Below are 20,265 nucleotides of genomic sequence, written 5' to 3'. Positions count from 1 at the left end.
GGCTGTCCCACAAATAAGAGGGTCCAAGACAATGAAAGACTTGGTATGTGATAGCCAATACCTTAAACAGAGATCAGTAACATCTGATTCTCATTCTGGAAAACAATATCCTTTAGATAACTGAACCATTTAGATAATCAATAACCCTTTAGATAACTGAAATGCTCCAGATAGTATAATATGGCCTTGGTCACACGGGCCGGATATCGCGGGGGGGGGGGCGTGGCTGTTTGTCCCACAGCGAAATAACGCGCGACTGTGCGATCAGGCGTCCCCTCGCGGTCCTGTCGAGGTCCCGTGGTTAGGGGGGAGATGCCGATCACACGATGCGCCAAAGAAGCGGCGCGGCGTGGCAAACGGGGTTGTGTGTTTTTTTTTAACCTGAAGTATGCGCATGCTCCGTTGGGTGCTTGTGCGCATCCCTGGAGATTTCGGGGGGGGGGGACTTTTCACAATGGGGCATGGGCGGGCGCCGGATGCCACCGGAAACGCGATCAGATGACTGCCCTTGCCCTGCGGTTTCCGGAAACTAGTACCTCCGAGGTACTAGTTTTTTGCCGCGCATCTTCGGCGGGAAGCCTCGGTTGAGCCACGGGAGCTCTACGCTTCCCAGATGTGGCAGTGAGATCGCGCCCGGAAAATCCGCCTATCTTCCGTCTCTCTAGCGTGGCTAATGCTCCGTGTGACCGGGGCCTATGTAAGGTTGTTGTGATTTTGTTATACTTTGCATTCATAAAATAGAACAGCTTATTTGATACCTTTGTGCTTCCCTAAGAGAACAGAGGTTTGTCCTGGAAAAATAAATGGCTGTACCTAGACAAGCTGAAAAATTGACAGTAGTTAATCGGAAACCTCAGACTCCTTATCTATAGAAAATCCATTGTGGTATGTGGAATGGAATGTCTTCACGTTGTACTTGGTACATGGAGCTGAGGTGCAGGTGCTGCTTTTTTTCTCCCATTATCACTTCAGAGAAGCTTGAGAGTGAGAAACTCAACGTTGCCGAAGTCACGCAGTCAGAAATAGCTCAGAAACAGAAGCTGCAGACGGTACTTGAAAAGATCAATGAAACCCTTAAACTCCCTCCAAGGAGCATCAAGTGGAATGTTGACTGTGAGTTGTGTATTTTACAGTGGAATTCTCACTTGCAAATAATATGAAAAGTTATCTTATCGTAGTTTGTAAAATCTTATTACATTATGAAAAATATTGAATATAAATTAGTTGAAGGAGATTTAACAGCTACCTCTTCATGTTTTGCTCAGGTGTGCATTCCTGTATACAACTAGAATTATCATTTTGTGTGTGCCACAGTGTAGATAATTGTATAAATGTGACAGCTAAGCAGTTACTGCTGTTGCCTGTGTACACAATAATATACTGGATTTTTAAAAAGTTGAATGTGTAAGTGACTGTTGTGTACACAGTATTGCGCAAAAGCCTGTATGCCCATTCTGAGAATTTCCCCCTCAAATATGGGTGACGTGTTTCTGTTTCGCTGTGAGACTTAGAGAGGAACTATAGATATGAAAAAGATAGACACATATTGTTGTGATAATATTTCCCGTTCTTTCTCTGGAAAGCTGAGGGCTCTGTATTTATCTTTCTACAATAACACTGCAAAATTATGTACAGTGCCATCCTAAACAGAGTTACACTTTTCTGAACCCACTGAAGTGAATGTTTAGAATTCCACTATTAGGCTGAGAGACTGTGATTTGTCCAGTGCTTCCTAGGTAACTTCTTGGCTGAGAGGGGAGTGGAGCCCAGGGTTCATGTCTTCTGTGCTGTCCCACATGGGACTGCTTCAGAGCAGAAGCTGGGGGGAAAGGGGTGTTTTGCCCCAGACCGTAGTGCCCTTGGGGGAACATATGGGGAAAGGCGGTCCCTTAGGTAAGCTGGACCCTGGATTTACAGATCCAAACAAGGGGAAAGCAGTATTGTCATATACCCTGTCCAGATGGGTGATGACTGCAATTAAGATGTCATGCCCTAGAGCAGGTTTGGAATGTCCATTTCCCCTAAAAGTGCATTCAATGAGGGCTCAAGCTTCCTCAGCAGCCTTTCGATGCAAACTTGACATCAGGGAGATCTGCAGAGCCATGACTGGGTCCTCTCCATCAACGTTCATCAATCACTACTCCATTGATGTAGTTTCCAGGAGAGAGGCAGCTGTTGGAAAAGCAGTGTTAAAAATCTCTCTTTCATTAACCAGCCCACACCCACCTCCATGGTAAGTGAGCTTACTAAGCTCCCATGTGGGACTGCACAGAAGACATGAAGATGAAAACATGGTTGCACTTACCTGTAACTGATGTTCATTGAATGTCTTCTGTGCAGACACACATCCCTCTCTCCTTCCCCGCTGTGGGCCACGCGCCTTCTTCTCAATCTCCATTGCAGCGGAAAGAGAATTGAGGGAAGAGTGCCCCCTCTGCTCCTCATCACATGATCATTTGGGTGGGAATGGAGCTTGAAGCTCTGCTGTGCCAAGAGGGAGGGGGAACGCTCAGTTGTAGATTCCAGAAGCTTGTAGAAAACTCAGCAGTATGTCTGCTCTGAAGCAGTCCCATGTGTACCTGCACAGAGGACACTCAAAGAACACCAGTTACAGGTAAGTGGAACCATGTTTCCTTTGGTTCAAGTCCAGCCCTCTAGCCCACTGTATTACACTGGCTCATAAGGAACACTGAGGTCCCATTCAGTTGAAATGAATTTGGGTGAGACTGAAGCATGTTGGATTCCATGTTTATATAATATTTGGACTTTTGCAATATGAAATAAGGATTCATGCAAATAGGTTATAGTACGTAATCATTTTGTACAAAGCAATTTTGTTTCAAATTTGTAATTTAGAATACATTGTGTGGTGGTTGCAAAGGGACCTCTACATAAAAATAGGTTATTTCAGGAACAGAATATCTCCTTGGTTCTTTAGCCACTTTGGTAGAGTTGCAGAGAGGCAATACTTCCTGTCCCCTGCCATTGCTCAGTGAAGTTATGGGGTGGGAGAAACTGGTGGGGAGAAATGATGTCAATCAACACCTGGACTTCACTTCCTGTTTCAGAACAGGAAGTAATGTCATGACACTTTAGGAATTTTCAAATCTCTGTGGTAGACATTTTAAAAATTCCTAGAGGTTCACGATGTCCAAAACAGGAAGCGATGTCATGACATTCTAGGGATTTCAAAAATCTTCAGTGTTTACCATAGGGATTTGAAAATTCCTAAACCATTGTGACATTGCTTCCTGTTCCAAAACAGGAAGTGACCCCCAGATGTCTCCATCTGCCCAGTGCTCCTAGGGGTTGCCACCCAAGGCTGGCAACCCTACACATTGGTAGTGCAACAATTCATAGGCTTCCTAAAAATTTAAATGAAAAAATAATAAAATATTATAAGTGTTTTTTGAACGACGTCTGTAGATTCAGTAGTCACACAGGCACCAAAATGAATTAGAATAAGAAAACAGCTAGATGCAAATCATTTTCTTTGAAGCTAGGAGCTTGATATTGGATTAAATATTTCCTACTGTTAGTCTTTTGATACTTTGTAGTCTTGTTAGTGTTAACTAAGCACTGGAAACCTGCTGTGAATAAGCTTACAACAACAAGAACACTTAACAAGTTCATGAGGAATGTTTGGGTCTCTCAGTTTAGTAAGTTATTGCTCAAGGGTACAGGCTAAATGGGCTCATTCGTCTTCCTGCAGACATCATGACACTTAAAATGAATTAAGTGCATGTTATGAATAGAAAATATCCTTCTGATAGTTCATAAATCGACACTAGAATAGTGAGTATAACAGAACTGCACAGCATGTGAATAGGCATTGCTTAATACTACTGCATAGTAAAATCTGCCTTTTGACTCAAGCGTCGATTTCCACCTTTCAAGAAAATGTAATCCAAACAAGCAGCAAAACCTAACCTGAGGAATATTGTTGATTGAATTGTTTTCACAGCACCAGTTGATTTATGTCAGGAAGGAGAAAGAGTTAAAATACAGACTCTTTCAGCAATCTCAAGCGTGCACAGACATCAAAAAATAAAATATTCTACACAGTCAAGGATGGGAACGCTGCATGCAAAAATAAATATTGGTTTTCGTTATGTAACGAGTTCTCAATTTGTTTCAGCTGTCCATGCTAAAAGTCTAGTTGCAATACTGCATCTTTTGGTTGCATTGTCTCAATATTTCCGTGCCCCGATCAGACTGCCGGATCATGTGTCCATCCAGGTTGTTGTGGTCCAGGTATGAAAGATGAAATCCATGACTCTTTGAAATTTCTATGCATTTTTTATAATAGAAAAGCTGTGTCAGAAAGGGATGTGGGGGGTAAGGGCTGGACCAGTTTGGCCTCAGGGGGATGGGCCGATCTCATAAGATCTCAGGAGCTACACTGGGTTGGCCCTGGTTAGTACTTGGATGGGAGACCACCAAGGAAGTCCAGGGTTGCAACGCAGAGGCAGGCGATGGCAAACCACCTCTGAACGTCTCTTGCCTCGAAAACCCTACAGTGTTGCCATAAGTTGGCTGCAACTTGACAACACTTTCCACCACCACAGAGGCGAAAGAGTTATTTCCAGGTCTCTTTTTGTAGAAAAAGCCCAGCAGGAACTCATTAGCATAATAGGCCACACACAACAGCAAGAACTCATTCGCATATTAGGCCACACCCTGACAGCACCGCTCATTAGGCCACACCCCCGTGTTACCAGAAGTGTGGTCATCCAGACACACCCACCTTTCCCTTCTTATTCTGTTTACCTTGTTTGTTGTCAAAACCCAGGGCTTTTTTAACTCCTTTGCATATTAGGCCACACACCCCTAATGTAGCCAATCCTAATGAGTTTCTGCTACTGGGTGTGGCCTATTATGCTAATGAGTTCCTGCTGGGCGTGGCCAACTCGGGAGCCTGCCGGAACTCCATTCCTGTGCGTTCCTGCCCAAAAATAGCCCTGGTTATTTCCATTCTGTTGCCTCATCTGCCAAGTCTCCTGGGGTATGCTCTCTCTCTTGCTCTCTCTCTCTCTCTTGCTTTCTCTCTCTCTCCCTCTCCCTCTCCCTCCAGGAAGAGCTGTTTTCCTCGTCAGTCTCATCCTCCATCTTGCTTGTTAATATATGGTTTTCAGCCATGCTGTGTTCCGCCTCCCTTGCCTCGCTTTTAAGCAGGCTTTTACTCATAAGCAGGCTCTTTCCCAACATCTGCCAAGATGGGGGTGCTTTCTGAACCCCCACCTAAGTGAAAAAGCTATCGAGTTAGTCAGTGTGTGTACTCTTGACATTTCTTCAATAAGTCAAAGGAACTAAAATTTCCTGATGTCATAGCATGCTAGGTGGTGATATTTAACGCGTTTAATATCAAATGCCATTTTAGCTTGTAGTGTAGATGTAAAGTTAATGTTGTTCGTATTTCTAGTGCACTGCCCCTTCCAGTTTAAATATTCAGATGATGCTTTGTGCTGAATAAGCAATTATTTTCATTGAACACAAGTGTAATGAGCGGTTTTACATTATAATCTATTCTGATCACAAATTTACACTCTTCCATAAATTTGGGAAATGTTTGCCAGTCATTCTGCACTGCTGAGGCTTGTTCCCTAAACTTTTGACCTTTATTCTTTTAATTTTTTAAATAAAATTGGACTTTGTTCGTTTTGATTCTTGCTGAGTTTTGTGTTAACGTCCAGTTTACCTTTCTTCCCCCTATCTCCAGCTACTGCTGCTTCTTCCGTCTTTCTTTCCTGCCCATGTATTTGAGCCCTTCATTGTTCTAATCATGTTACTTAACTGGCCCTGTGCTATACTGCCAATAAATACAGCTTCCGTCAGCTTCTTTGAACTATGTATGAGTGGAAATATGTTGGTAAGATATAAAGACCAGGAAACTTTGGGTAGATGTGGCTGAAGTCAAATATTTAACTTCTAAGCTATTAAGATTCCATTAAAAAATCTAGAATGGTTCTGCACTGACTTCAGAGAAAAAAGTACTGTAAACCGAACAGTTTGGTTTTCTCACATCAGTACTGTAAATATGGGAGAAGTACAGGCTTATCTCTAAATGTGAGCACTCACAAAAAAGCGACAAAAGAATGTAGCATTCAGGCCCTAAGGGAAAGTGCTCATTGGTAACCACTTAGAATTCCAATTGTGCATGCCATATTCAAAAGGACACTTCTGTAGAGCTGGATTTGATTGTTCTTTTTAGTAGTCACCAAATATGAGAGAGAGCTACCGGTAGAACTACTTAGTTCAAGCAACACTAGAAACACGTAGAACCTGATTGCAGCCCTAATTCATGCTTTGGTGGCCTCCAGATTATTCCACCTTCAGATTCCAATAGGAGATGTCGTCCTAATTCCTCTCTTTCCTTGCTCTACCTTCTCTTTTCACCCACCCTCTGTTGCCAGTCTATCTGTCACCTTAATTGGCTCATCTTCTTTAGAGCATTCACATATCTGTGAAATAAATATTTTGCATTAAGAAACTGGTCCAATATCTGTGGAATATCGTTTGAATTGGCCTTGTTTTCTAGGACTGCCATATTGGAAATAATGCAGATGTTAAGTATAAACGGGGGGGGGGATGAAAAGACACAACTGAGGCATTAGGCACGGCATAGTGTTTGTTCCAGTTATTCTTTCATGTCAAATATGGGTGCTGAATAGGCCATCAGCAAATTATTTTTAAAAATATGTCATATTTCATTCTGCATAGATCAGTGTAAGCTCTTTTCTGTCACAGTTTGCAAATACAGGTCACAACAAGGCTCCATAACCATTACATCATCACACTGTGTGTTTCATGCCAGTCTCACTAGTACACTGGAGAGGTGCCTAGCCAAAGCCTTTTGGACTATCCAGAAGTAGAAGCAACATAATTCAGTCGAAAAGTCTTTGATGTCCCTGACTCTTATGTCGTTACATTTGCAGTTAGTTTTCACACTTTGAAGTATATAATTTATTTATTTAGAAAATGTATATGCAGAGACTGGCTCAAGGCAGCCAACAACTTAAACAATGTAACAAAACCAAAACAAGCCATTAAAAACAAGCCCAGGACATTAAACATAGCATGCAACAAACAGTGAACAGCCTAAAATAGTACTCATACGACAGTCCTTCAGGCTACAGGCAGCCCATAAATCAGCTGGGAAAAATGGAACCTGCAAATAAACAAATATCTCTTTTTCAGAAACGTGATGGCATCCTCCAGTCCCGACAAATACAAGAGGAAATTACTGGTAACACCGAGTATGTAGCCAGCATCTTCAATACATCTTCAAAATTCAACTGTTAGCCAGCATTAAATCTTAATTATTTGGTGTTCTAAGAATCATTCATAGCTCAGCTGATAAAAGGGTTCCAAATATACTTTACTAAAAGTTATATGCAGGGGTCATTTTGTAGAAAAAGATGCAGGAGCTCATTAGCATAACTTATTTGCATATGCCACACCCCCTGACATCACCGGAAGTGTGTCAGAAGGCAATACCCACCGCTCAGGTTCCACTGGACTGTTTTAGATTGCTAGCTATTGAGGAGAGGAACGTGCAGATCTGTCCTGAATGAAACTTGGTCTTAAAGGTGCCACTGGACTGTTTTGGACCGGGGCGCCAGGGGGAGCTCTGCAACTTACCTGGCTGCTTCTTGCTCTGACTGAGGGCTGCTGGGAGCAGGGGGTGGGGCTTGTTGCAAGTGCCTGCCCCCTGGGCTCTTTACTGCCGGAGCTCCGCTCCTGTGCACTCTTGCAGGAAATGACCCCTGGTTATATGAACCCCAAGCAAGTGAAGAGTGTTATATTCAAATTTTCCTTTTTGGTTTTTATACAGTTCAGGGCACTTTTTTGCATAGCCCAAATGCTTCATTTTAGTAAATTTCAGTTTGAACAATGATCTCAACCTAAAGAATATGAGTAACGTAATCCTTTTAGTTTTAAGGGAAAAATGAAAGCAAGAATGTTTGAATCCTTCCTTTTTTTCATTGGGCTTGGCTGAGGGAAGTTTTGATCTTACAGACAACAGTTTAATTGAAGTCACTGGGCATAATGCTATGTACAGGTGTTCCTCAGTTTATATGTGTGCATGTTTACCCCACACATGAAAAGTATATTAAATGACTGTGCAAGTGTGTATACATAAAATTGCATTATTTCTTTTTCTGCAGGGCATTGTCAGGACGGCACGGTAAGTCACATTTGATTCTGAGTTTTCCAGAGGTTTCCAGAGTATACTTCAGTTAATTCTGCTACAGCTGCTCTGTTTTTTTCAAGATGAACCTAATTCAGATTCATATTTGTCTTGTTTAACATGTAAACATTAGCACTAAAGTCTATGACCCAAAGAAAAATCTATCCATCCCATCTGTGTTTATTTGTTTTTTCCTTGGTGCAGTATAGAAAAATTTGCGTGCCTACCTTGAATTAATTAATCTCTGTGCAAGTTGAGCTGCCTTATCCCATTAAATGAAGTGGAAGGCTCTGTGGCATGTACTCCAAAGCCAATGGAAGGCATAGTGCCCTGCAGTGGTTATTTTTTGCTTCAGAAGAAAGTATGTGAGGGGCCTCCTTTTGGCAAAACATAGATAGTTTTAATTGCCAAAAGACACCTGATGGTTTTGATTGAGACCCTTATATGAAATTGCCACTTCTTGCACAGACTTGCTTCTGTTACATTGGATATTTATCTATTATAGTATTGTTTGTTGTTATGGTATATACAAAATTAGAGAGCCATCTTGGTGCAGTGGTTAAGAGCGGTGGACTCTAATCTGGCAAACCAGGTTGGATTCCCCACTTCTCCACATGAAGCCAGCTGGGTGGCCTTGGGTCAGTCACAGTTCTTTCAGAGCTCTCTCAGCCCCTACAAAACAAGTCTAGCTTACCACCTAGTGGTGCATAATGCTAAAAGAGCTAGAACTTCCAGCTGCCAGACAATCTTAGGATCTCCTAGCTATACTACACACAATGCCATACTATAATTAATATACAAAATTCTTCAGAGTCCAAATCACAATCCCTATAGTGCACCTCAGTAAAAGCTGATTGTTCATGGCCACGTCGCAGTAATAGGGAATAAGAAGAGGAGATTGGATTTATACCCCACCCTTCACTCAGAGTGGTTTACAATCTCCTTCCCTTCCTCTCCCCACAACAGACACCCTAAGTTAGCGTGAGCTAACTCATAGGTTTTTTAGCCTCCGGTTCACACATTTTTGTCTTAGCTCTGGAAAGATGGCTCCAGAGCAAACTAATTTATACAGTAGCCAAATCACTCGCTCACAACTTTAATGCCAGTAGCTCACAAAGTAGAATTTTTGCTCACAAGACTCCACAGCTTAGAGGGAGCATTGTGTGAGGTAGGTGGGGCTGAGAGAGCTCTGAGAGAACTGCTCTTGAGAGAACAGCTCTGAAATAACTTATGACTGACCCAAGGTCATGCCAGCAGCTGCATGTGGAGGAGTGGGGAATCAAACCCAGTTCTGCCAGATTAGAGTCCACACTCCTAACCACTACACCAAACTGACACTACAGCACAACAGAAATAATCATCACATATTTCATCAACCTGACAGGCTATCTTCATGGGAGTATGACAGGGGGAGTGTCTCCCATTTATTCTCCTGGACCTGTTTGCAGCATTCAGTACCATCGACCATTGTATTCTTCTGGAAGGGCTGGTTGAGTTGGGAGTGGGTGGTTCAACTTTGGCTGATTCCAGAAAGTGGTGCAGGGGGACTGCTGCTCGACCTCATAGCATTTATGCTGTGGGGTCCCACAGGGTTCTATCTTGTCCAGGGCCGGCTCGCTCACTAGGCGAACTAGGCGCTCGCCTAGAGCGCGCCGGCCCTTAGGGGTGCCAAACTGGCACCACCACCCCCGCCAAAAGCCCTGCAACTTTCTTGACCGGGTGGGTGACTGCTGTGCGCCGCCGGGTCTTTCAGTGCACTCAGAAGTGCAGCCATCATCCTCTTGGAGGAGCAGGAGCCACTGGCCTCCCCACCCCCAGGAATTAGTGGTTAGGAGCGCAGACTCTAATCTGGGTGACCCGGGTTGGATTCCCCCAGTCCTCCTCCACATGCAGCTGCTGGCGTGGCCTTGGCTCAGTCACAAGTTCTCTCAGAGCTGTTCTCTCAAGGGCAGTCCTCGAAAGAGCTCTCTCAGCCCACCAACCTCACAACCTTTCAGATTTTGTGTTGTTTATTCTGCCTAAAATGCATTTATGTTTGAAAATTGGGGGGCACACAGGGGGGGGGGCACCAGAAAGTATCCTCACCTAGTGTGCAAAAAAACCTGGGGCCGGCCCTGATCTTGTCCGCCATGCTGTTTAATATCTAAATGAGACTGCTGGGTGGGAGAGATCATCAGGTGATTTGAAGTAAGGTGCCACCAATATTGGGATGACACCTGGCTCTGTTTCTCCGTAGCAGCTATGTCAGGTAGGTCTGTGGGAGTCCTGAACACGTGCCTGAAGATGGTAAAGAGGATGGATGAAGTCCAGTAAATTGAAGCTCAGTCCAGACAAGATTAAGTTGCTGCTGGTCAATGACAAAGCTGCTTGAGGACTGGGGCGTCAGCCTGTCCTGAAGGGGACTACACTACCCACAAAGGCACTGGTTCATAGCTTGGGAGTATCGCTGGATCCTGGCCTACAGTTGGAGGCCCTGATGTCCTCTGTGGCTTGTGGTGCCTTTTATCAGTTTCAGCTGATATGCCTACTGTGGCTGTTCCTCAAAAAGCATGATCCGGCTACAGTGATCCAGGCTGTGATTATATTCAGGTTAGATGACCTTAAGGCAGTTTACACGGAGCTGCCTTTGAACATGATCCAGAAACTTCAGCCCATCTAAAAGGCCAGGCTGTTTTCAGGGGCAGAATTTAGGGATTGTATCACCCCATGCAGAAAGATTTACACTGGCTGCCCATGTGTTTCTGGGCACAATTCAAAGTGCTGGTTGTTACCTTTAAAGCCCAAAATGGCTTGGGGCCAGGGTACTTGAAGAATCGCCTCCTCTCATATTGTCCAGCCCGCCAGTTACAATCTGTCTCACAAGCAGTGCTCTCTCTGCTCCCACCTTCAGAGGTGAGGTAGGTGGCAACCAAGGTTTTCAGTAGTGACACCTTAGATGTGGAATGCCCTTCCCCTAGAGGTTCCACCTGGCACCTGTGTTGCTTTCTTTTAGGTGCCAGGCCAAAACGATTCTGTTCACTCAGGCTTTTAATTAAGAGGTTGATTTTTTAACACAAGTTCAGTGTAAAAATTTATTTTAAGCTGTTTCTGATCTGTTTTTATGGTATGTGTTTTTATGGTATATGCCAATTTGGTGTAGTGGTTAAGTGTGCGGGCTCTAATCTGGGAGAACCGGGTTTGATTCCCCACTCCTCCACTTGCACCTGGCTGGATGACCTTGGGCAAGCCATAGCTCTGATAAGAGCTGTTCTTGAAAAATCAGTTTCTCTCAGCCCCACCTACCTCACAGGGTGTCTGTTGTGGGGAGGGGAAGGGAAAGGAGTTTGTAAGCCACTCTGAGACTCCTTTGGGTAGTGAAGGGCAGGGTATAAATCGAATCTCTTCTTCTTCTTCTTTTATACTGGGCTGGGGTTTATTTTCTAATGCTGGATTTTAATTCACATGTTTTTTTAATGTTTTCTTTTTATCATTTTTATTTTGTAAGCTATCTTGGACAGGTTCCTGGAGGGTGGCATAAAAGTTTTCTGAATTAAAAAAAAATGAACGATGAACAATATTGGTATTGTAGGACTGTTACCTAACAAGTTTTTGTCCCCTTTGTTTCAGAACGGGATGCATTTGACACCCTATTTGATCATGCTCCAGACAAACTCAATGTAGTGAAAAAGGTTGGACTGCCTTTTTGATTCTGATGTACTACATTTAAGTACCATAGAATGACACTAAAAACAGCTAAAACAAAAACTTTGCCTTTTCAAAGGAATTTCACATGGATTGTTGATGGTGTTCATGATCTTGCTTAATGTTTATTTATTGTTGGCTCGTATAAATAGATTTAAAAATCTAGGATGGAAACAGATCAAGTTACCTTAATCTCAGTGGTTTGTATCACATGCCCCATATTGATGCTGAGGAGAAGCCCTATGCCACCCAGCTGATCACCGTAGGAGCCAGATTTTACGGCCCTGGTCACACGCGAGGATTTGGGCCGGGAGAGGGACGGATCGGATGCGCGGCAAATGGGTGCGATCCCACGGCAACATCTGGGAAGCGTTGCGTGCCCATCACCGATCCGTCCTTCCCGCCCAAAACCCCGCACCAAAAAAGAACCACCTACTTGGGTGGTTCATCCGGAAAGGCCGCGGCAAGTGCGGCCGTGGGATCGCTGGCGCGTCCTTCCGCCGGCGCATCCCCGGCTCCTGGGCGAACTGCGCATGTGTGAGCATGCGCAGTTCGCCAGCCTTCCCCTCCCACCGTCGCTTTCTCCCCGGCATCCGATCGTGCCGGGGAGCAACAGCTCCGCGGCTCAGGGGATCCGTGGGATCCCGCCGCGGCGTCTCTAGTTTGGTGCAGCTCAGAATAGCCGCACTTCGGCCGTCGTTTTTCCTGCCGTGTGGCAAGGACGCTAGACATCCTTCCTATTCAACAGAGGGAACTGCAAGAAAGGCTTTTTCTGATTAGTACAAGGAACTGGAAATGCAGCTCCAGGTCAGATGACTTAAGGGAGGAGTCAGAACAGCAGCCCTGGAGCCTTGTAGGTTTATTAATAAGATTTGAGTAACTAAAATTAGAACTCTGTATTCTTTGAATAATCCATGCACTAATAAACTACAAAGGGAGGGTTCGGAGCTGGGTAAGTTGTTTTGTTTAAACAGCAGGATGTGGTAAATGCATTGCATGTTCAGGACACACAGTGCAAGGATGTGCCATCCTCGAAGCAGTTGTTCTTGGACAGGGGTGGCCAAACTTGCTTAACGTAGCAGCCACACAGAATAAACGTCAGATGTTTGAGAGCTGCAAGACATGAACACACACGTTTTTATTGAAAATATGCAAATTTTCTTTTTATTAACATTAAATTAGACTGTGTGAAAGAACCCCATGCCGCTTCCGAACTGCAGTTTGGCCACCCCTGCTCTGGGAACATACATCTCCCTTGCATGTGTTTTGTAATTAGCAGCAGCAGCAAACCTTTCCTTCAGCTAGCTAGAACCTTTAAGGGAGAAAGGAGATGTACCATTACAACTAGACAGAGAGAAGGAACATCTGTCTCTCTATCTAACTGTTGGGGCTTAGGTTATAAATCAGATTTTAAATTATAAAGTCTTTCTTCCCTAGTAATGTGAATCTTCTGTTGTTTTCTTCAGCACCATATCTTCTTCAGCCCTAGACATACAGGATTTTTAACTTTTATTTATTATTGGTTTGTTTGTTTGTTTATTCATTTCGATTTTTGTGGGGCTCAGGGCGGTTTACAGCAGCATAAAATCCAATACAATTTTAAAACCCGTTAAAACTACAGAATTCAATATAAAAACATTCAACATGGATATTTCAACACTTTAAACAAGATGGCATGTCTAGCGTTCAGATTTTCATGGGGGAGGGGTGCCGGGCAGATGTAAGGGAACTGTGTGGCCTCCATCAGATATTAATCAACCTATACTACTTTACGTCTGCCTCATTATTTTCTCTACTCTGGTTTATTAATTATATTTCTGTAGCAGTAACAATTCAGTTTTTTAAAGTAGTCATCATTTAACATCAGCGTAATATTTGCGTAATGTTTGTGATGCATTTGACCGGGTTTTCCACTCTTGTGAGACAAGAAACAGACTAATTACGCATTTTTAAATGGCGCAATATGGTTAGTGTTTGCCCTATTTTAAAAAAATATGTGTTAAAATGATTTGATTTTAAAAGCCATGTGTTCTTAATTTTCAGACCCTCATAACTTTTGTGAATAAGCACTTGAACAAGCTGAATTTGGAAGTTACAGAGTTGGAAACCCAGGTAGGACCATGTAGTTGTGTTTTCTAGCGAAGAACAGTGTCCCGTCATCTTCCATCTTTTCCAGTTTATTCATGACTTTTCTCTTTAGGCCATTCGGGGTGAGATGGGAAACTATCAAGGTATTGCCAAGTTTATTATTTTTTTAAACTATTCATACTTGGATAGTATGAACATGTTCTTAATAACTGCAGACAAAAGTCTTTAATAATTGTAACTGTAGATACTGATAATCATATATGAGTTCAAGCAATCTTGATTACCTTGAGGAAATCACGTCATCGTCCTCGTAGTAAACATAGTATTTTAGACTATTCAAAGTATGTTATATACATTATTTTGGTAACCCCTACAATACCCATATAAGGTAGAACTGTATCAGTGAGTTTATGGCAAGGACAGAATTTGACCAGGAAACGTCTTGGCTCATCCCTTATCACTGTGGCACGAGGTGTCAAATAGTATCCTTTTACAGCATTTGGATAACTGAGCAGAATGGGCTCTGTTTCATTGACCTTGTATGTTTGACAAGCCAAAAGACTCTGTTGGCCAAGTGTAGAATGCAGGCTACCTGGAGCTGTTTCAGCGGTGCAGGTGCTGCGGGTGGAGGGGGGGGGGGGGGGGGGACACCTTGTGTTTTATCCCCTTGTCAGGTCTTGAAGGAACTCACTCCCAACTACACTCTCTTGGCACTGATTTGTTTATTGAAAGGTAAAGAGATTTCAAGCATAGATGAAGCTGTGTCAGAACTAACTCCCCTTGGTGCCAGTTCTCCAACTGTACATAATTCAAACAATCCCCCCCCCCATGACCAAACCAATCACACCCAGACATCCAGCCTGCCAAAATCTACAGTACACCATCAGCCCTCCTCCAACACCTGCAAATCTATGGTTACATTATCTAGCAGTGTCTGGTACCAGCGCCTGGAACTCAAGGTCAGGCACGCATTCTTCCCAACAAGGGGTGGCCCCGCATGGACGCCGCTACAAGCCAGCGCAACTCTCAGCAGAGCAATCCCACACACGCACTTACACACACTCCTCCCCCCCGATTCCCAGACAGAGTAAGACATGGCAGTGAGCTTACAGACATCAAAGACAGGCAGTTAAGAAAACATATGGCAAACACGGACCAAGTTTGACACCCCTGAACTCTGCATGTAGATGCAGGTTCATACATGACATGAGCAGCATGAGAGTCATTTTGTGTGGCTGTTATTGCTCTGCTTTGCTTGAGAACTGTTATTGTTCATGTGACAGTGAACTAACATTGTCTGTCTTCCGAACAGCATGGTTACTTTCTACAGATGTTAGCCAAGTTGTGTCGGAAGGCAGCAGTGTAACAGCACCATGGTTTTCAGTAATATATGAAGTGCAAGATTTTGATCTGGATTGCGCCAGATTAGTTTTAAGAATATGTTGGTTACCTTTGTAATTCTGTTAGGCTTTGTCAATATTTCTTGCAATGCTACTTTAAGAGAGCTAAATCAATCATGATGAAACAGCCTGTGGCATCTTTTCAGAAACCTGTCCTTGGATGATTGAACTGTTATTCTCTGCTTACTTAACTTTCTTCTGCAACCGTAAGGAACTGGTTGTTACATTAGGCAGCTGTAGGCACTGGTCAGCCATGTTCAATGAACCTCAGTTTTAGTCATTGGTATGAGTCCCTGTTTTGTAACATTTCAGTCTTCCAAATCACGGTGTGGATGATTGTGAATGTGCCGCAGGATAAACATTTGCATGACAGCCAGTGTGGTGTAGTGGTGAGAGTGTCAGACCAGAATCTGGGAGACCCAGGTTCAAATAACCACGTTGCCATGGAAGCTTTCGGGATGACTTTGGGTTGGTCACACACTCTAGGCTTAACTTATGTCACTGGGCTGTTGTGTTGATGAAATGGAGGAGCGGAGAATGATGTAAGCTGTTTTGGGCCTCCACTGGGGAGAAAGATAAGGTGTAAATGAAATAAATGATGAATAATGTACTGGGGATTTGTGTCTGGGCAGGCCCAGTCTGCAGGTATCCTTATTTCAATTTAAAAATGGCAAGAAATGTTTGTTGTGTTTGCCTTTAACCACTGACCCAAAGCAAACGAGCTATTTGTGAGGGTTGAGCTGTTGCTCATTTCCAGTGACCTTTCCCTCAGAAGTGGGAAGGGAACACAGAGCTTTTTTCAGCTGAATTTGTCCAGCTTACTTCTACTTCAGGGACCAAGATACACCGGTAGTACTGGCTGCTGAACAAGTCTGGGGAATATCCCTCTTCTCCTCAAATTCAATGTGCTACCATGACCTTCTTGCTGTATTAAGAAAATTTGAGTTTGGGAAAGGAACACATTCTTCACTTGCATTAGATCTCAACGTAAAAGATCTCCATGAGCAAAGCTGGGAAAGACTTCTGCCTAAAAGTTAAAACTGTCAAGGAGTACTTACCAAGGCGAGTCTGAGCGTTTGAGCGCATATTCAGAGACTTTTAAAAATGTTGCGAAAGTAATCGATAAAGATGGCGGGGAAGAGGACGGAGAAAAAGAAACTTTTGAAATCGAAAGTAATTGAGAGCCCAAAACCGGAAGTAACCAACGAGCTGGCAAAGACTTTGGCAGAATCCATGCGCCCCCTGATGGACCAGATGAATAACTTCAAAGAGCAGCTGACAAAAATGACCCAGTGAATCACCACTCAGCAAACGCAGATAAATGAGACTTTGCAAATGATGAATCAAACAGCTGAGAAGGTGAAAGAAGTGGACGCCACTGCACAAAAGGTGAAGAAGAAAGTACAAAAACTGGAAAAGAAGCAAGTTTCTACAGAAGACCAGCTGCTACAACTACAAATGGAAAAGGCTAACATGATTCTTCGCTTCCAGGGCATGCCAGAGACGAAGGGAGAGAATATGAAGGAAAGGATGAGTGAAATATTGGCCCCAGTGACAAATATGAAGGTGGAATTTTTGCTAAGCGAAATGGATGTGGCCTTCAGGTCATATTCAGGATACATAAAGAAAAATAATCTCGAAGAGGCATGTGAGGGATGCAATCCTGAAAGCAGTATCTGGAGCACCCCTGAGAGACGGGGAGACTGCCATCAGAGTACTAAAAGATATTCCATTTGAAATAAGAGAAAGGAGAAAGAAATATCTTTCTTCAGACAAACTCAGTTGGGTACAGATGGCTAATTCCAGCAGGCGTTACCTTCAAAATTAAGGATAAAAAAGAAAAGATTGACTCTGTTTTGAAAGTACGGGAATTTTTAAGAGTCCAGCTGGGAGGGCCAGTGGAGGAAGAAAAAGAAGGGATGGACAGTAAGTCCAGTGGCGAGCTAGACTCGGGATCTTCCGGAGAGGACTCTCTTTCAGAGAAAGGGGCAGCAGCTCCTAAAAGTCCTTATAAGCTGCGGAAGAGACTGGGAAAAGAGAAGTGAAGGCTGAAGGACTCTGAATTGTTCCTTTGAGATTTTGAAATGATGCTTTGGGGTATTTCTTAATGACAGTTAAGATTGGGGGGAAAGTTAACAAAAAAATATTTGATCTAGTTCATAATGAGATTAACGAGATTAAGAATTGATGTATGTTTAAAGTGATTAGAAGATCTCCTCTCTTGGGTTTTTAGTTATTAGTGGGTATCTTTGATTTGTCCCTAGATGTAGTCCCTTACCCTTTTTCTGTTGTAGTTTGTAGTGATTATAAAAAATGCAATAAAAAATCCCCTCGGGGGGGGGGGAATTGAAGTAAAATAGAGAGTTGTATTCAAGTCTTAATAACCATAGTAAATAAAGTCTGTGTGCTAGCTGGCTTATTTGCAAAGATCAGAAAGATTTTAAACACGGTGACTTCTTTGCATAATAGATTGACAAATAATGGAATGCTAACCTAATCTACATTTTAATTACTAATGGTTTTATAAAAAATCTACTTTTAAAGGGAAGTAAGGCCAGTTTTCGGAAAATCAGAAATCTTCTTGTTAGGGGACTCTGCTCTTTATTTTGGAAAAATCCTTTTTTCCAGATTTTTAGTCATTTTTGTTGAAACCTCTTTGATGTGAAGTTTAACAAAAACAATGCAGAAATGTTTAAAAATTCCAGAGCTACAGTTTCCCCAAATAGATTGGGCAACCTACAGTAAACTGGTTAGAATTGTGTTTTATTTTGCTTCTCACTAAGAAGTGTGTATTGATACATGATTGCATAATGAAATAAGCAAGTTCCATAGGATTCCCCATCACTTTAGAACATGGCAATGTTTTAATTATTTAATTATATGGTCATTGTCTACTTTCTGGAATTCTGGATTTCTAAAACAGTGTGGTTGTTTTATTTACACTACATATCTGCTAAAATAGGTAGCTGTGTTGCTTTAAGGAATTCACTTAGTTACCTTTTTCTTAAACCGTTGACCACCAGCTTTAATTTAATAAAACTGAGAAACTAACAAGCATAGGATTGACTGAGTTGTTTAGCTATCTAGTGCGTATTCTAATAATAGAGACTAGATGAGCCCAGCTGATAACATTCAGAATAACATTCAGAATAATTGTAAGGCATCCAGATCTATAGCAGAGGCTTTCGGAGAACATGTATTGGGGTTGGATCCATGGACGTAAGAATCATGGATCTTCCTGGTCCCCCCCCCCCCAGCAATCCTTTCCAACAGTGGAAAAGGGACCCACATGTACTGGCCATATGAGTCACAAGGCTGCAGTGGATAAGAGGAAGACGAAGGAAACTGGCCTTGCCTCCCTCTTCTGTCAGTGTAGTAAACTTTCCTGGAGTTGGAAAGGACTTCGAGGGGCAGGAGAACATGGGAAGATCTGCAGCCTTCAGCACCTTTTGTTGATAGTTAGCTGGATCCATCCCATTAGTGCATCTTGTGGATGGTCAATCACTTGTCTCATATGCTAAACTTATCTCGAGGTATAAGATGGCTTCCAGCTCTTTCTAGGGCTATTACAAACTTATTAGTAAGTCCTGAATGCAAAACAGAATCTCATATTGTGTAAATCCAGGCATTATGATTCTCTGTTTGGGCACCTCCGCTTTAAACACATTTATTTCCACTTCAGTTTTTGCTACTGTTAATCCGTTATTTATTTATTTGCTTACTTTCTCTGCAATGAGGCGCGAAAGCAGCTTACACCAGTCCCTTCTCCTCCATTTTGTCTTCACAACAACCCTGTGAGGTGGATGAGGCTGAGAGTGTATGACTGGCCCAAGGTTATCCAGCAAACTTCCAGGGTGGAGTGGGGATTCAAACCTGGGTCTCCCAGACCCTAGTCCAGCACTCTTGACAACTACACCACATTGGATCTCTACACGTACGCCATAGCCATAGTACTGTTTCTTTCTTCATAATTTGATCTCAGCACAGAGCAATGAGATTTCTTTTGAGAGACTATGCTGAGGCAATTATCTTCTGTTAAAGTTTGCAGATGGAGTGTACCTGGTGCTCCTGATGGGTCTTCTCGAAGGTTATTTTGTGCCTCTACACAGCTTTTTCTTGACTCCTGATAGTTTCGAACAAAAGGTAATTCTATAGTTGGAATTCATACTGCAATTCTTAATGCACATAGTAAGGTAAAGGTAAAGGTTCCCTTGCTCGAAAGCCAATCGAATCCGACTCTAGGGTTGCGGTGCTCATCTCCGTTTCAAAGCCCAAGAGCCAGCGCTGTCCGAAGACGTTTCCGTGGTCATGTGGCCGGCATGACTAAACACGAAGGCGCACGGAACGCTGTTACCTTCCCACCGAAGTGATACCTATTTATCTACTTGCAATTTCTTGCTTTCGAACGGCTAGGTTGGCAGGAGCTGGAACTAGAGACGGGAGCTCACTCCGTCATGCGGCACCCGGGTCTCGAACTGCTGAACTACTGACCTTTCACAGCCTGCAGTTCAGCATCTTAACCACTTGAGCCACCGCAGCTCCTAATGGACATAGTAGAGATGCATTATATGCAGCAAGCTATAAGGACTCATAGGAAAGGAAAATCCCACCGTCCCACTGGCCTTCTCCCCTCTAGCTCTGCTTCTCCTCTCCCATCCCCCTGCTTTAGCTTGCTCCATTTCCCCTCCCTTCTGCCCAGTGTCTCCCACATTGCATTTCCCTTCTTGATATACCCCCCCTTTCTTTCTCCTTTTCATGGTACTGTTCAGTGACACCACTACTTTAATGTCAATTTGGTTTGCTACAGCAACCCAAAATGCCATCCAGCTCTGTCCCTTCTCCCCTGATCTGAATATGCACAGACTTCACATTTAACTTATTAGCAGGGCTTTTTTTGGGCAGGAA

The 20,265-nt window shown here is 43.2% G+C and overlaps 1 protein-coding gene across 1 annotated transcript in view; it reads left to right on the top strand.

Moving 5' to 3' along the window:
* The window catches only part of PARVA (parvin alpha), a 108,567-nt gene that overhangs the window by 81,637 nt on the left and 6,665 nt on the right, over positions 1-20,265 (top strand). Inside the window, exons 5-11 of the mRNA XM_015426719.1 lie at positions 973-1,113; positions 4,139-4,254; positions 7,198-7,256; positions 8,169-8,188; positions 11,798-11,859; positions 13,916-13,984; positions 19,402-19,503. Of these exons, the coding sequence (XP_015282205.1) occupies positions 973-1,113; positions 4,139-4,254; positions 7,198-7,256; positions 8,169-8,188; positions 11,798-11,859; positions 13,916-13,984; positions 19,402-19,503 (569 nt within the window). The remainder of the gene's footprint in view (positions 1-972; positions 1,114-4,138; positions 4,255-7,197; positions 7,257-8,168; positions 8,189-11,797; positions 11,860-13,915; positions 13,985-19,401; positions 19,504-20,265) is intronic.

The sequence above is a fragment of the Gekko japonicus genome, unplaced genomic scaffold, assembly GCF_001447785.1.
Source record: "Gekko japonicus isolate JY-2015 unplaced genomic scaffold, Gekko_japonicus_V1.1 scaffold3081, whole genome shotgun sequence".
NCBI classification, from domain to species: Eukaryota; Metazoa; Chordata; class Lepidosauria; order Squamata; family Gekkonidae; genus Gekko; species Gekko japonicus.
Note: the sequence above shows the minus strand (reverse complement) of the source record. Positions and strands in the feature narration are given on the sequence as shown.